This window comes from Gallinula chloropus (assembly GCF_964237585.1).
Source record: "Gallinula chloropus genome assembly, chromosome: 1".
Classification (NCBI taxonomy): Eukaryota; Metazoa; Chordata; class Aves; order Gruiformes; family Rallidae; genus Gallinula; species Gallinula chloropus.
Genome location: NC_140085.1, coordinates 159,033,089 through 159,048,252, shown reverse-complemented (window position 1 = coordinate 159,048,252; position 15,164 = coordinate 159,033,089). Strand labels below are relative to the sequence as shown.

The window sequence follows — 15,164 nt, the reverse complement described above, 5'->3', positions numbered from 1 at the left end:
CTAGGAAGTTTGCCAGGTGGCGTATGACTGAGGAACCAGTTGAGTATCAGTTCCAGGTAGTGAGCAGTTGTGCTGTGCAACATGTTGTTGTTGTTATTATCTTCCTTTTCTACCATATTAAATTGTCTTTATCTCAACCCATGAGTTTTCCCTTTCCTTTTTGACTCTTTCCCCCACCCCACTGCAGTGGGGGCAGTTGAACAAATGGCTCTGTGGTTGTTGTAGCTTCCTGCCAGGTAAAGCCACAACATGTTACCATAGAAAAAAACATTTAATAAAAATTCAGACTTCATTTGCAGAGACCATTGTGATCAATCTTGCATCCTAAATTTGCAAATAATATTTAAAATAAAAACTAGCTTTAGTGTTATCCCTTGACTGGAAGCCCACCATTTAAGCCTATATAGAGCATGTAATGGTTTGAAATAGCAATATTCTCTCCATCTTTTCAGTAGCTTAGTGTGCCTCAGACCTTATCCTTTTCAACTACCTCATAACCGGAACTGAACGACTTCCTGAGACCGTCTGGCTAATACATGAAAGCTGTATAAAAACTTACTTGAAACAGAAGACATACCCAGGACATATTCTATCATATAAATGGATCACTGCTTTAAATTAGGAAAAATTATTTCCAGCATTAACACTGCTCCTGACAGCCTATTTTGGCAGCAAAAAAATTCACAAGATGTATATTTTAAAACACTGTGTAGCTCTGCCTTATATAGATTCTCCTCTCCCACCCTAGTACTTGAGTGCCTTCCAGAAGCACATTAAGCAACATGACTAATGTCTGTCTCATCTTCATTCTTTTACTTTGAGCTGAAATATTACATTATTTTTGAAAAGCTACCTGCAAGTTGATGAAATATCATCTTCACAATGAATGTAAAATCTTTAAATTACTTTGAAGACCATGGAAAAAATCGGTCTTTGCGGAAGCAAGTACAGTTTCTCTTGATGTAACTGGACAAGTGCCCAGTTATACTAGGAGACACTTTCTGTGCATAAGCATCTTGATGTATGAACGATTTGTAGACTCAAAAAGCGAATGATCCTTCATAGCAGTATTCATTTTGCTGGACAGTTGACTGAGAATTTTTCTAATTAGTACAACAGTGGAAATCTCTTTGTCTCTGGACCTGAAAAAGTACCAGTTCTGTGGCTGTTGCTGCTTTATTATCCTGATCCTACATGAGGTTACTGATGCAGATAACTCTCTTAAACTAACTGTCTTCTGTATCAAAGTTTATAGAAGACTAATGGTCTAACTTTTTAATGGCATAATAACTTATCCTAGGCAATAGCTCTGAAGGACTAAAGACCTGTGAGAAGAATAAAAAGTAAATGAACGTGCTGCTATTTAGAGGACATTAGCTTACCTACAAAATGCCTGTGTGTGGTGTCACTTTCGCACTAGCATGGAATTTAAGCTTGTGGAGTTACTGATGACGTTTGTACCACACTATAAATACAGTTGTGACCAGCACAGACTACATCGTGCTAGATGATGTACAAGCATGGCATAAATGTCTATTCCTCCCTGAACAAACAGACTGTGAGATTGCTACATAATACCTCTGCACAAAGAAATAATAGGCTAACAATCTCAGACAAGAGGAGTTGTCAGCAAAGTCAGTTATACAGCTTTGTTGTGACTGACTTATGCAATGGCATGATCTTTTAAGGCAAATAGTGGGATTCCCAATATAGCAATAGATTGGGAGGACCCAGCATATGAATTCCTTACAGTGCCCACACCCCCAACGTACGGAGCCTTGTGGGAGAGAAGTCAAGGGGATTGGATTCACTGCTTTCATAATTGTCTTTCCAAGTTACTCTTCAACCATGAAACAAATTTTGAGCCCTGTCATGATCCACAACCAGATAGACAATAATTTGGCAGAGGTTAAACCCCCTTGTGTTCCAACCATCCTCAGATTGCTCTGGGTGGCTGGGGGTGGCTGGGCTTAACTCCTGAGTGATGTGCAATTAGGTGTTTTGTCGTGACCAGATCTTCACAATTCTTGGCAAACAGAATTAAGACTCAAAACAGAGTCAAGGTTCATTTATTTGGCCCACAACAAACATGCAAGAGAAGGGGGGGAAGAAAGAGAAAAGAGAGGAAAAGTGAGAGAGAAAAGAGGAAGAGAGAGTGAAAGGGGCTGCAATATCTACCACCATGGAGTTATGGCATCCTGTCAGTCCAATGACCTCAGGTCCGATGGCAGAGCATTCTTCAATGTCTTTAGGTCCGATGGAGGAACGTTTCCTTCATGTCTTCATGTCTCCAGATGTCTTCCCCCCTTTTTTCCCATGGCAGAATGCTCTCTTTTTGTAGTCATCCTTGGCATAGCCACACCTTCCACCTGGCTGTAGGAATGCTTCAGGATGGATGGCTCCTGATGTGTGGATGGCTCCTGATGTCTTTAGGGTGAATGGCTCCAGATGTCTCTCCTGATAACTTTTGATAGGATGGCTGAAGGAATGCTCTCTTTTGTCTTCAGGGTAGATGGCTCCTGGTGTCTCTCCTGATGGTGGAATGCTCTCCTGATGTCTTCAGGGTGGCTTTGCCTTTTTACAGGTCTTGCCTTTTTACAGTGTTCTCTCCTTGCCTTGGCACAAGACACTTTAAGCCTGAAGGGTGGAATTCACTTTGTGTGTGGTGTTGTAGGGATGAGGTTTTATGGTGATTGAGAAAGAGGTGGTAGAGAAGAAAGAGGAGGGTACAGTTCTGTTGGCTATTGTTAAGGCATATTTCTAGTACCTTACAAGCCCCAAGTCCTCTGCCATCTTTTTGCCTTCCAGATTGGGTAGTCACACATATATTCAGCCAGCATATGTAATTTCTTCGAAGAAGAAATGCTGAATGTATAAAAGAGTAATCGGCACGATTCAGACATCAAGGATGCCACCAGGTCGGGGTTAGGGGTGAAAAACAGCTTTTCTCTAAAACAGCTTTGTCAGAATTAGTGGATAATTTGGAAGAACAACAGAGAAGACTGTACGTTGTGGTCTTAAAATTATTCAATTTGGCAACAAAGAATAACAAGGGTTTCTTTTTGGTTGGGGGCTGGCAGGAAGAGGGGTGGAGGGTATTGCTTTTTCCTACACAAATTATTTGGCAGCAGCATATTCTTTTGCAGATGGAATTTATATGAAGAGCTGTGGTTTTAATGACAGTTTAGATATTGATATATTTATTTGAGTATATTTTCCCTTTAATAAGTGCTTTGATGTAGTGAGTATGTCTCGATGTTCTGCATATACATTTTCATGATAACCCCTTTGCAGTTATCTGGGAGATCAAAGGCTGCAGCTCTGCGGAATTTCTGCCAAAAACAAGAGGCTCTCTTCTTACAGAGTCCTCGTAGACTGGCCCACAGTGTTCAGCACATTCTGTTTCCGCCTGATCACAGTTGAAAATCCTCAAATTTAGTGTAGTATTTTCCTGTGTAGCATTAATTGCCATCAGGTCATTCACATTGTGGTGGTTCTGTGTTATCCTGAGTCGCTGCAGCCACAGCAGGGCCCTGTGTTACAAGAGTATTGACATCGCAGCGCTGGCCAAGACTGTAAGGAGTCAGCATGTACCTGCACTTAGCACCCACAGATGTGTCTATGGGCAATGACCTGGAGAGAGTCCAGAGGAGGGCTACAAAGATGATTAAGGGCCTGGAGCATCTCCCCTATGAGGAAAGGCTGAGTGAGCTGGGGCTGTTCAGCTTAGACAAAAGAAGACTAAGGGGGGACCTTATTAATGCTTATAAATATCTTACGTATGGGATGCAGGGGGAATCAGCCAGCCCCTTTTCAGTGGTCTGTGGAGACACATCAAGGGACAATGGCTGCAAGTTGGAGCACAGGATGTTCTGCACCAACATGCAGAAAAACTTTTACACAGTGAGGGTGACAAAGCACTGGGACAGGCTGCCCAGGGGAGTTGTGGAGTCTCCTTCTCTGGAGATATTCAAGACCCATCTGGATGCCTATCTGTGCAATATGAGCTAGGGAACCTGCTCTGGCAGGGGGGGTTGAACCCGATGATCTCTCAAGGTCCTTTCCAACCCCTATGATTCTATGATTTACAGGCCACAGCCAACAGTGGAGTCTTCTCCAAAGGAGCTTTAAGAAAGTTGACAAGCAGACCCATCTATGGGATCTTTCAAAAGCCAGGACAAGCTATGCCTGCTTTTGTCAGATGTGTTTAAAGAACTACTGTACATGCTGAGTGAATTTTTTGAGAGAACCAAAGCATCACAAGGCAGTTAAAGGATCTTAACAGAAAAGATAATTATATTTTTCCAGTATATCCCATGGGTTCAGTTTCCAGTAAGAATAAATTCCACATGTCAATATTTAGAAAAATGTTATGGTTTGGGCCCAAGTAGATAAAACACACAGAGCAGTAATGTCTGAAATGCTTTTAAAAAAATGTGAGGTCTGCTGTTCCCAACCCAACAACTGGCACAAATTGGAATTAGGAGTCTGGCTGTGACATGACTGGTGGAAAGTTCTAGTACTGATCTTCAGCAGAATAGCAAATTACTGAAAATACTTACATTTTCTTTGTATTAAGAGGGATTCTGATTATTTCCACTCAGGTGTCTCTCAAGATCTCTTCATGAATATTTAGAAATAAGTTTTCAGATTTATGTTGTCTTCTACGCAACTTCAGCACACAATTTGCCCTCATCTAGTTATTCTTAAATCATTACCATTAAACCGTCATATTAATGACTATATGTTTAGCATTTAAGATTTAATACCCTGGGTATGGAGGACACTGCAAGGGATGGGATTTCTGTATTGAAATATTACATGAAGAAGAACTGGAACTACCCTCAGGGAAGTTCTTTTAAACGGGTTTTTCATTTTCAGTGTTACAGTTCAATGTTTTTCTACCTTGTTGAGGAATTCAGGTTATACTGTGTTTTTCTCTGAATAAAGCTATTTCCTAACCAAATAGATGAATTTCACTAGTAAAACTTTACTGTACCAACTGCACAAGACTGCAATCAGAAAACCTGTGGTGCCTTACTAATATATCCAGTTAATACCTGCTTGTTTTTCTTGCAGAATTTTTCCGAGAACTTCTGGAGAATGCAGAAAGATCTTTAAACGACATGTTTGTCCGGACATATGGCATGCTCTACATGCAGAACTCGGAGGTCTTCCAGGACCTCTTCACAGAGCTGAAGCGGTATTACACAGGAGGCAACGTGAACTTGGAAGAGATGCTGAACGATTTCTGGGCTCGGTTGCTAGAACGGATGTTCCAGCTCATAAACCCTCAGTACCATTTCACTGAGGACTACTTGGAGTGTGTGAGCAAGTATACAGATCAGCTGAAGCCATTTGGAGATGTACCCAGGAAGCTGAAGGTTCAAGTGACTAGAGCATTCATCGCTGCACGGACCTTTGTTCAGGGGCTGACAGTAGGCAGAGAGGTTGCAAACAGAGTATCTAAGGTAATCTAAATTCAGGGGGGGTTACACTTCAATTTGTTTCAGACAATTTAAATCTGATTGTGAACCTTTTCTTTTTTTTTTTTTTCTTTTTAATATGGGGAGGGGAGGAGGTTGGTTGGGGTTTTTTTATGTCTACTAATATACCCATCCTAAGTTTATAAATAGGGGCAACAGTTGGTTTTAATTCCTTCTGGAGATATTAAGGCAATACTGACTGGAAAGCATTTCTCTTTGCTTAGGACACAATGAAATACCGATATACATCAATGTTATAGCATGGTAGTGATTGTCATTAGTAATTCAAAACTGGCTATGTATATAGAAGATGGTGATTACGATCAGAATTTAAATGTTTCAAGGAAATTTATGCTGCTGTTCATTAGGGCAGTACAGCCCTCACAGCATTCATTCATCATGCAACTGGGTGATGGATTTTGTTAGAAATGTCTAGTCATGTATTTGATGAGAAAATAGACAAATAGTGACACCTCTGGAGCCTGAGCTTTCCCAAAGGATGGTTTGACTCACATTTATTTTAGTTTTAATTATTTATCTATGCAAATATTTATGACGATTATAATCCTTGAGGGTTTCACATAATTAAAGCTATGTAAGGAAAAAAAATACACAAAAATACCCAACCATCTGGGTACCAGAAATGTGCCTGAATTACTTTCCCTTACACAGTGCTTCAAACTCAGGTATATTTTTATGAATATCTGTTCCAACTAGACTTCTGTGACCTGCAAATTTCACAGCACTTTTCTGTAGCGTATTTGGACCTTAACTGTAGTCTGAGTTCTGAAGTGTTCTGGTGAGATCCACTATGAAATGCTCAAATACTTACTTCTGGACAGTAAGTGCATGCATGATTTCAATGCTTGCCCCTTGCAATACTTCTTGCCTTTACAAGCTTAAACCATTCCTCTTCATTAAGAGGCCTGGCTCTCTTGCTTCATTTAAAACTCAGCCAGAAGGTGAGGTAAAAGTATAGCTTAAACTTTCTAGTGTAGACTGCAATTCAAGCACACAAGATGAGGCTTCTACATTTTCTTATCCTGTGTGATGTGATATTTTTCAATGATGAATTCAGAAGCAAGAGGGTAGTCAACAAGTGAGAGCCTGATGTTATGCCTGGGAGACTGCATGGGGGGAAAAGGTCATCTTGCACTTCAGAGCTGGTGAATGAAATGCACCATCCTGATTACTCAGATAGAATCAAGGTCTCTTCCTCCCAAGTGCCTTTCTTGTTCACAGGGTTGCCTTGCCTTTCTCTCTGGCACTGTCAATTCTTGCAGTCCTGTCTGAACAGTGGCAGGTCATCAAGATGAATTTGCAGCCCTCCTAGTCTAGTTGGAGGCAGATACAACTGTTCAGCCTCTGAGTGGGCAGGTCACATATTATCTGCAGCTCCAGATTTCCTCTGAACAGGTATGATGTCCCTGGGGTTCAGGTTTTAAGTGAGAGTTCTGAGCTCTGGTGTCACTTTTGTCAGTAGGCATTAGGTCTTGCTGCATTGGCCAGGTCAGACTGTAGAGAGTAAACTATGTAATTCATGTAATAGATACATAATTTGTGAATCCTGAACCGATGAAGGTATGTATTGTCTGCTGAGATGTCATTTTCCCTATGTATGTACATGAATGTACAGAAAGTGCATCCTTCTCACATACCCAGGCGATGTTTTCTTCCCACCTGCTGGGTTTTGGGCACATAAGCCCTTTCAAGAATAAGGCTTATCACAAGATCTCAAAGTGATCCTGTGATCCTACAATGAGAACTACTAGCTCAGTAATGATAAAGTGAGCCTTTTTGTAGTGTCACTTGAAGATGATAAAGATAGCTCAGTAATGCTACTGCTTTTTTCTTTCAACATGAAAGCAACACTTTAAAATCTTTCAAAGTGCTTGGTGGTTGGTGCAAGATACAATACAGGTTCTTTGCTTTATATATACATATATAGGGATACTCTGTTAGACTACATCTGGAATATCATTTTGGACCCTTCCCATACACAAAAGACTTTAGCAAACTGAAGCGAGTTCAGTGGAGGCCACCAGCAGGTCAGGACTCGAGTACTTGCCCTGTGAGGAGAGGCTATGGGACTGGGGCTTGTTCAGCCTGAAGAAGAGGTGACTTCAGGGGCACCTAGAAGCAAGCAGCTCCAGGTGCCTGTAGAGAGGTCATCAAAGAGATGCAGCAAAGCTTTTCACAGTGGGGCATGGTGAGATGTGATGGGCACGAGTTGAATCAAGGGCCAGTTCAGACTGGAGAAGCTTCACCGTAAGGATGATCAAGCAGTGGATCAGTTATCCAGAGAGTTTGTACAGGCTCTGTCCATGGAGGTTTTGATTGCACAAAGTCTTTTGATATGACCAGGTCATGCTGATTGCAGAACTGACCCTGCTTAGAGAAGCAAGTTGGACTGGAGATCTCCTGAGCATTCTTCCAATTCAAATCATCCTATGATTCTATTAAAAGATTAATGAAATAAACAGTTTTACTTAAATCCACAATATGCTTTGATTACAAGACAGACTGGTATTAAAATCTCAGTGGCTGTATTCATACCTGCAGTAAACAGTAAACAATTGTTGGTCTTAGGGACTTTGTCTCACATGCAGCCTGGTGAGGCAGATGCAAAGAAGCCCAAGTGACACCAGATGTTCAAGATTAATAAATATCCTGTGGAAAGCCTGTGATTACTCTGAGATCCAACTTTTCATGATCATATCCTAACTGCAGATTTTTATGCGGGTCCATCTCCTGTAGAAAATGGCAATCCTTTTTCTTACAGCATCATTTTAAAAGATTGCAACCATTCCTTAGAGTTACCACACTGCAACCAAAAAGGTAGTCAGTAACTCTTTTTTCTGTTGCAGTTTTGAAAGTCATCCAGATTCTGCACAGATTTAATTTTCATTGTACTCTAATATTGAGAGATTCTGTGATAAGAATTCCACATCTGAGTAAGTCAAGAGAAATGAAAAAAAAAGGTGAAAATGAAAAAAAGAAGAACTGTTGTGGTTCCTTTACAGAAATCTTTGTCCATTGTCTGTAGTGTCTGGCAACAGGGAAGGGATCATCCAGCTCCAACATCACAAGCTAAAAAGGTTTTTTGCTTTCTATTTATGGACCCATTATCTCACCAAACCACCACTGTCAAAGGCCACATAGAAAAAAAAGTTCAGCCTACACCTTAACCACAGTGAGAAAGAGATTTATTAATGATAAAGTTGGTAACATCTCCTTCGGGCCTTTAATACAGTTTCTCAACCTCTTCTGGCTTGTTTCTTTAAAGGAGCTGGTGGGTCACATACTCAGAAGAGTTTTGTTCCCTATCTAATCTCAGGGATATGTCCATTCTAAAGATTTCTCTTCAGAGAGAGTGTAATGTTGGCACCGACTGAAAATGATGCAGTCAGTGGATCCCTTGCAAAAAAAAAGGGGTACTCCCCTCTTTTTCCAGCAGAGTACTCAATCACACTCAAAATTGGCAGCACATATCTAACATTTTCCTCTTACGAGTCTGTTTTGCCATTTGCTTATGTCACATTACAGTTTAGACAAGTCTCATTTAGATAAACAGAGGCCAGTTAACATGTCTCTTTTTGTAATTTTTCTAATATTATATTTCAAACGCAAGCAGACATCCTTGTTTTCAACTACCTGAATTTGTATGGGTTTAGTTTAACAGTGTTTTCATAACCTTAAAGCCCAATTGCAATTTTTAATTTTCAGAGATTTTAGTCTTTTTATTTCTCACACTAAGGCATTAAAAATTCGTCAGTCTGTCCTTGCTAGGGGGCTGTTAAATCCCCACTCAGTGCAGTGTACTCTCACCAGCTTGAGTAGACTTCAGCTCACTAAATTCTATGTATGCTCTATAGAGCTGAGTAAGTACATTACCAAAATGTAACCACAATATTTCTTCAAGTGAGAAAAATGAAAACTATTTATACATTAACATAGAAGAATCAAAGAATCATAGAATATTTCAAGTTGGAAGGGACCCATAAGGACAATCGAGTCCAGATCCCTGCTCCCTGCGGGACTACCTAATACTAAACCATATGACTATCATCCACACTCGGTTTGGTGCTGTAACACCTTCCCTGGGGAGCCTGTTCCAGTGACCGACCACCCTCTCAGTGAAGAACCTTTTCCAATGTCCAGTCTGAGCTTCCCCTAATGCAGCTTCAATATAGAATTTAGTATATAAATAACTGCCATTTTGAGCACAGTAAATGTCTGTTAGTAGATTAAAGGTCAGTACAGGTGCAGAGCTTCTCACCTAGTATACTTTCTTAAGCTATGGCTAGTAGATGTTTATGGATTTGCTGAGCTACAGGCCCAGAAATAATTGGTCAAATTTTGTGTCATCTGTTAGTCTACTAATTTGTCAGGCCCTAATAACCTGTACAATAGGCTTTTTTTACTTTGCTACCATTTGGCAGGGAAAAAACTATAATATACTTAAATGTCAAGGTCTTTAAATACATTTCCTTTTTTCTCAAGTTTCTCCTGGAGAAAACCAAATCAAAACAAACAACCCCCTGCCCCCCCCCCCAAAAAAAAAACCAAAATACCCCTTCCCCCCAAAAAAAAACAAACCCAAAACCCCAAACAGACCTCCTGACCTGCTGTGATTTCGTATTTAATGTTAAACTTCAAGAACTGCTGAAATTTTTTCTGAAGTTGCTGCCAGCAGTGATCTCCAATAATGTTTTCATGTTAATCTTTTACTACGTCTGAGCTCTGGATACTTTACAGGAAAATAATACTAAGTTATTCTCTCTGACTCTAAATAAAACATTCTCAGTGATCATAATACTCTCTTTGAACTGTCACTGAGTAGTATAAAATATAAGCAGGAAAATAAAAAGGCAGGTTGTGGGAGGGATAAAACAATTCAAGTTAGAAAAGGGTGAATCTTTGTGCTTCTGATTCCTGAAATTCTCTTTCCAAAGAAAAGGGTGAATCTTTGTGCTTCTGATTCCTGAAATTCTCTTTCCAAATATATTCATAAGTGAATTACAGCAATTACAAAGCTTGTGGTACTTGAGATTTTTTTTTTTCATTAAATAATGAAGAGTTCTGGACCAAGCACAGCAGGAAGAAAATAGAACTAGTTCCCAAGAAAAAGATTAAGATTGAAACTAAGGATATTTCAAAATGTAGTCTAAATCCCTAACTGGATGCAAATTTGCCAAAAATACCATACTAGTTGGTACAGACAGTACTATTTCACTAACAGGGTGTTATCCCGTCAGGAGAACATTCCACCCAAAGAATATTTTTCCTGGAATTATTTTCTTTCCATATACTTTTCATTGGAAGTTAAGAAAACGGGAAAGGCGGGTGGGTGGGTGGGTGGGGGGGATGCAGAATTTTTATGTTTCATGACAATAACGTCTCAAGCCGGATTTATGCTGACTTCATGTTTTAATCTGGGTAAACTCACATTAAGAACATATGAATTTAGTGGGAAAAAAACCCAAATAATCAAGTGTGACTGGTCAGTCCTATCCAAAAGCAGAGTCATTAGCCAGCTGTCATTACCTCACTGCTGCTCAGAGCTCTAATTTAATCCTAGGCAGACGGTTACATCTTCTTTGACTCTTGTATTGAATCTGGTTCACCGGGAACGGCACGTGAGTGCAGAATACTTTCATTTATGTAGGTCTAGGGGTTCAGCCACAGTTTCCTAGTTTTGCTTTTCTTTAATTTTGGCCGTTTTGTAGTTTAGTTTTTCTTCTGAATCTTATCACTCTCTTCCCATTATATACTGGGATAAGGACAAGAAGAATTGTTCCTAGTTTGACTGTGCCTTCCACACTTGCAAATTCACACTACTGGCAACTAAAGTAGTTTTTATACCGGGAGTAAAGTGAAGCTTAGCTCAGGGGCATCATTAGAAGCAGTTAGTGATTTTGTTAGTGGCATAAACATCAAAGATTTGTGACCCAGCCACTAAGAACTTATTTCATTAATGCATTTAAATATTAATTATCATTTATTGCAAAATAAAAAAGGCTGTTACAATACTTTTCCCATTGCATGGCATAGACTATATGTCTCCCTCTTTCTAAACCAATTAAAACCATTCTTGCCCTGAATAATATTAAATTATGTTAATATCAGACTTCTTATTAGGAACCTGGTAATATATGGGCAAAGTGAAGCAAATTCAGTAATGCAATTATAAGGTTAAACCCAAGATTAGTAGTGAAAAGCAGTCTCTAGTAATTGCCCGTGATTACTTCTACTCACAGAATGCCAGGCCACTTCTTTTCTAATACGCTGAATCAATATTCTTACAAACTCTGCTTTTCATGGTTTATAAATAAACATTTGACAGTTTGTGAGAGCCATAAATAAAGGTCAATACTGAATGTCACACTGATTCAGAATGCAATTATTGTAGGGAAGGGGGGGAGAAATATGACATGCTGATAAGTCAGGTAATTAAAAGCCAAAACGAATAGTACTTCAGTGCTGGAAAATGTGATTTGCAGGGTGTGACAGATAAAGAGCTACGTGTCCTGTATAATTTAACTTCATTGGTTGAAGAGATTTTTGCTTGTTAAAAGAGGAAAAGGAGATCTAAAAAGGACTATGGTTGCCAATGGATTTTAATCCTTATTTCAGATTGTTAGTTTAGGAACAGCCCAGCTGAGTAAGCATGGCTTTTATGATGGCTTCCGTGTCTATTGTTTTAAGGTTTTTTTCAGTCATTTGTTCTTTGAGTTTTAATTGGAATAATATATCTTTCCCACAACTGGATCATACCATGGCATGAATGGGCCACATACTTTTTTTCCTCTTCTTGTCCCTTGGTGTTTCTCAAGCAGGGAATCCAGTGATTATCCAGCCAGTGTGGTTTCAGGGCTGAGATGTCTGTGGTGTAGCAGCAAGAATGAATGACATCTATACCAGAGTGCTTTGTGGGAAGCATCCTGTGAATTGAGATTCTCCAGCTACACAAGAAATCTTTCCTCCTTTCTTGGAAAGAAAAGGGATATAAACCAATCTAGTTAATTTGCAGAGATTTCATGGGAAAATAAACAAGATGCATTCTGGATATACCAGAACTACTACAGTGCACTGATTTATTTTCCACTCTCTGTGCACTGGAACTTCAGATGTCAGGAGAAAAGTCCTAAAAGGAAACGGCAAGGCAAACAAACAGAAAACCAAGGTAGGAGGTCTGCAAGAGCTGTGGTCTGTGTCCTATCTACTAGAATTGTCATCTATTATCCAGCCTGGCAACTCCATTTCTTAGGTCCTTAAATTTCATTCAGCTAGCTTTGTACTGGCCTTAATAGCCCAAGTGTGACAGTCACGCTGCTCAGTAAGACATTCAGTCTTGCTCAGTATCTCTGAAGCAATTCTACCAACTTGGTTTATTTCTACAATGTACCACTTCACATCTCAAAATTTGCAGTAGTCCTGTCTTCCTGGACTTTTTGTATCATTCATAAGCAAAGGCCTTCTGATTACATTGCTTTTGCTTAATTTGTGCTTTTCAAAAAATGCCTATAGCGCATTAGTTCAGCTTTACATTAAACTACTTTCTGTATATTAATGAAAGTATTTTAACAATGTCATTAGATACTGTCATAAAACATTAGAAAAATGATTATTCAAATTGAGATTTTCTGTAGGATTGCCAAAAAGCAAATTTTACACACAATCTTTCCAAGTTTTCATACCACTTGTATTTGCCATCTATGAAAGATGTTGACATAGCACCTGCAGAAAGAGAAAATGTAAAGCTATGTAGAGAGAAAACTTTCCGGAGGAAATCCTAGAACACAGAATCTATCCTAATACATGTCATGACACAAAGCCAAGTCACGATAAAAATAGTGGTGAAGGAGCAAAGCTCACCTAGGAGTTTGCTGACCCTGCAAGATTTAGGCCTTCTCTGTAATTAATCTTTCAACGGGTTTGTTTTTTTTTTTTTGGCTGCTTTAGCACAGGAGAATAAAAGAAAATTCAGAAGAATGAAATGGAAATAGGAACGAGAATAAAAAGTCTGAAGGTTAAGCAATGCAAGGAGATCTATATCATCTCGCAACATGCTGACTTTTTAGAATTACTCTTTTTACTGATTGTCTTCATCCTGTTCCAAAGGCCTATGGAAGCACTGTTTTCCAATAATGATTTGATAAAAGCAATTAATTTTAGTTCTCATGTGAGCCAGACGGACTAAAACTAATACGTTCTTCCTTCAGGTTTCTACCGAAAATGTTAGTCAAGGCAATACCTGATTTACCTAAAACTCATCAGGATTACTAACTGAAATTTAAATGCATATCTGCTTAAGTGTTACAGCCTGCAGAGTCATCAGCAACACATTGAATAAGTCAAATTTCTTTGAGACTAAAATAATGAAGTCTGAAATAAACAGTGTGGGTCTAAGTTCAGTTTTCAGTTATTCAGAGGTCAGTGACAATTGGCTTCATTGTCGGCTTAAGTCTTGCATGTTAAAATGTATCTCAAACAAAAGAAAGATGGTATGAGCATAGGAATGCAAAACTTAGCATTGCATTGTCAGGATAATAGCAGTTATGGTCATCTGTACAATTTTAAATTTATCTTCATCCTTCAGTGTCTGCTTCTTATGGGAGTTCTTTATGCCACAAGTTTGGCGAGTTTTTTCCATAACCTTTTCTGAAGAGAAATGTCACTTTTATTCAGTCCACATATCTAAGGCCATCATTGCTCTTTTTCCTTCTTCTCCTGTCCACCTTCCCTTTTTTTTTCTTTTTTTTTTAAAGCCCTTAGGAAGAATTCATTTCTTGAGTAAAAACTAAATGTACCAGACAAAACAGTGGAAAAGTAGAGCTTTGAATAAGATTAAGAGGATTTAGTTGACCTCAGCTATACACATCTGTCACCATTACATGGCCATGAGCAGAAACCAAATATATATACAGAGGATTTTAACGCAAGAAATGCCTGCTTGTCCTTCATAATGTTTTTCCATCCTTTGACAGCTGCCATAGATGGTTTTGCCTTTCCCTAACACCTCAGCATAGTTTTACCCTGTGAACAGTTTTCCCATTCTTGAAAATGGTTTTACCTCTAAAAGTGGCAGAGAAGTTTTGATGTTCAGGTCTGTACCAGTACTGTGCAAGTTTGACTTCTGGTCTTTGATCTCGGAAGTTTTATCAATTTTTCATGAATGCACCACTGGAGAAATTACTGGATTTATTCAGGAAGCATGTACAGGCTCCCCACTTCACCCCTGCTTATGTGATTTTCAGTATCTCCAAGCTACAAAATTGCCTCTACACTTGCCTTTTGTGCTTTTCATCCCATGATTCTTTCATTCATTTCCATACGTTGGCATCATCCGTGGATCCAAAAGTGAGCGTGTATAAGGCAACATCTGGCAAGATGACAAAGCTAAGCAGGGCCAGTACACTTCATTCCCATTTCTCCAGTAAATGTTCTCCATGCCGAGTCGTTATGCCTCAGCATCAGTGGTTCTCCTTGCAACAGAAGACAATGGTGTAATTACTCTGTTCCAAATGGAGGTTTTATGCATCTAGTAGGTAGAGGGAAGCCTGAGCCACCAAAGATATGGATCTGAATTTCACAGAAGTAACTTTCAGCATTTAGGTACAAGAAAGGGGAAAATTGCACACTGCATTCTTCAGCAACTTGCCGTCTCAACAGTAC

The 15,164-nt window shown here is 39.3% G+C and overlaps 1 protein-coding gene across 1 annotated transcript in view; it reads left to right on the top strand.

Annotated features, from left to right (window-relative positions):
- Nucleotides 1–15,164, top strand: part of GPC6 (glypican 6) — a gene marked incomplete at both ends in the record, with an annotated part of 791,424 nt that overhangs the window by 442,899 nt on the left and 333,361 nt on the right. Inside the window, one exon of the mRNA XM_084279285.1 lies at nt 5,080–5,471. Coding sequence (XP_084135411.1) covers nt 5,080–5,471 — 392 coding nt within the window. The remainder of the gene's footprint in view (nt 1–5,079; nt 5,472–15,164) is intronic.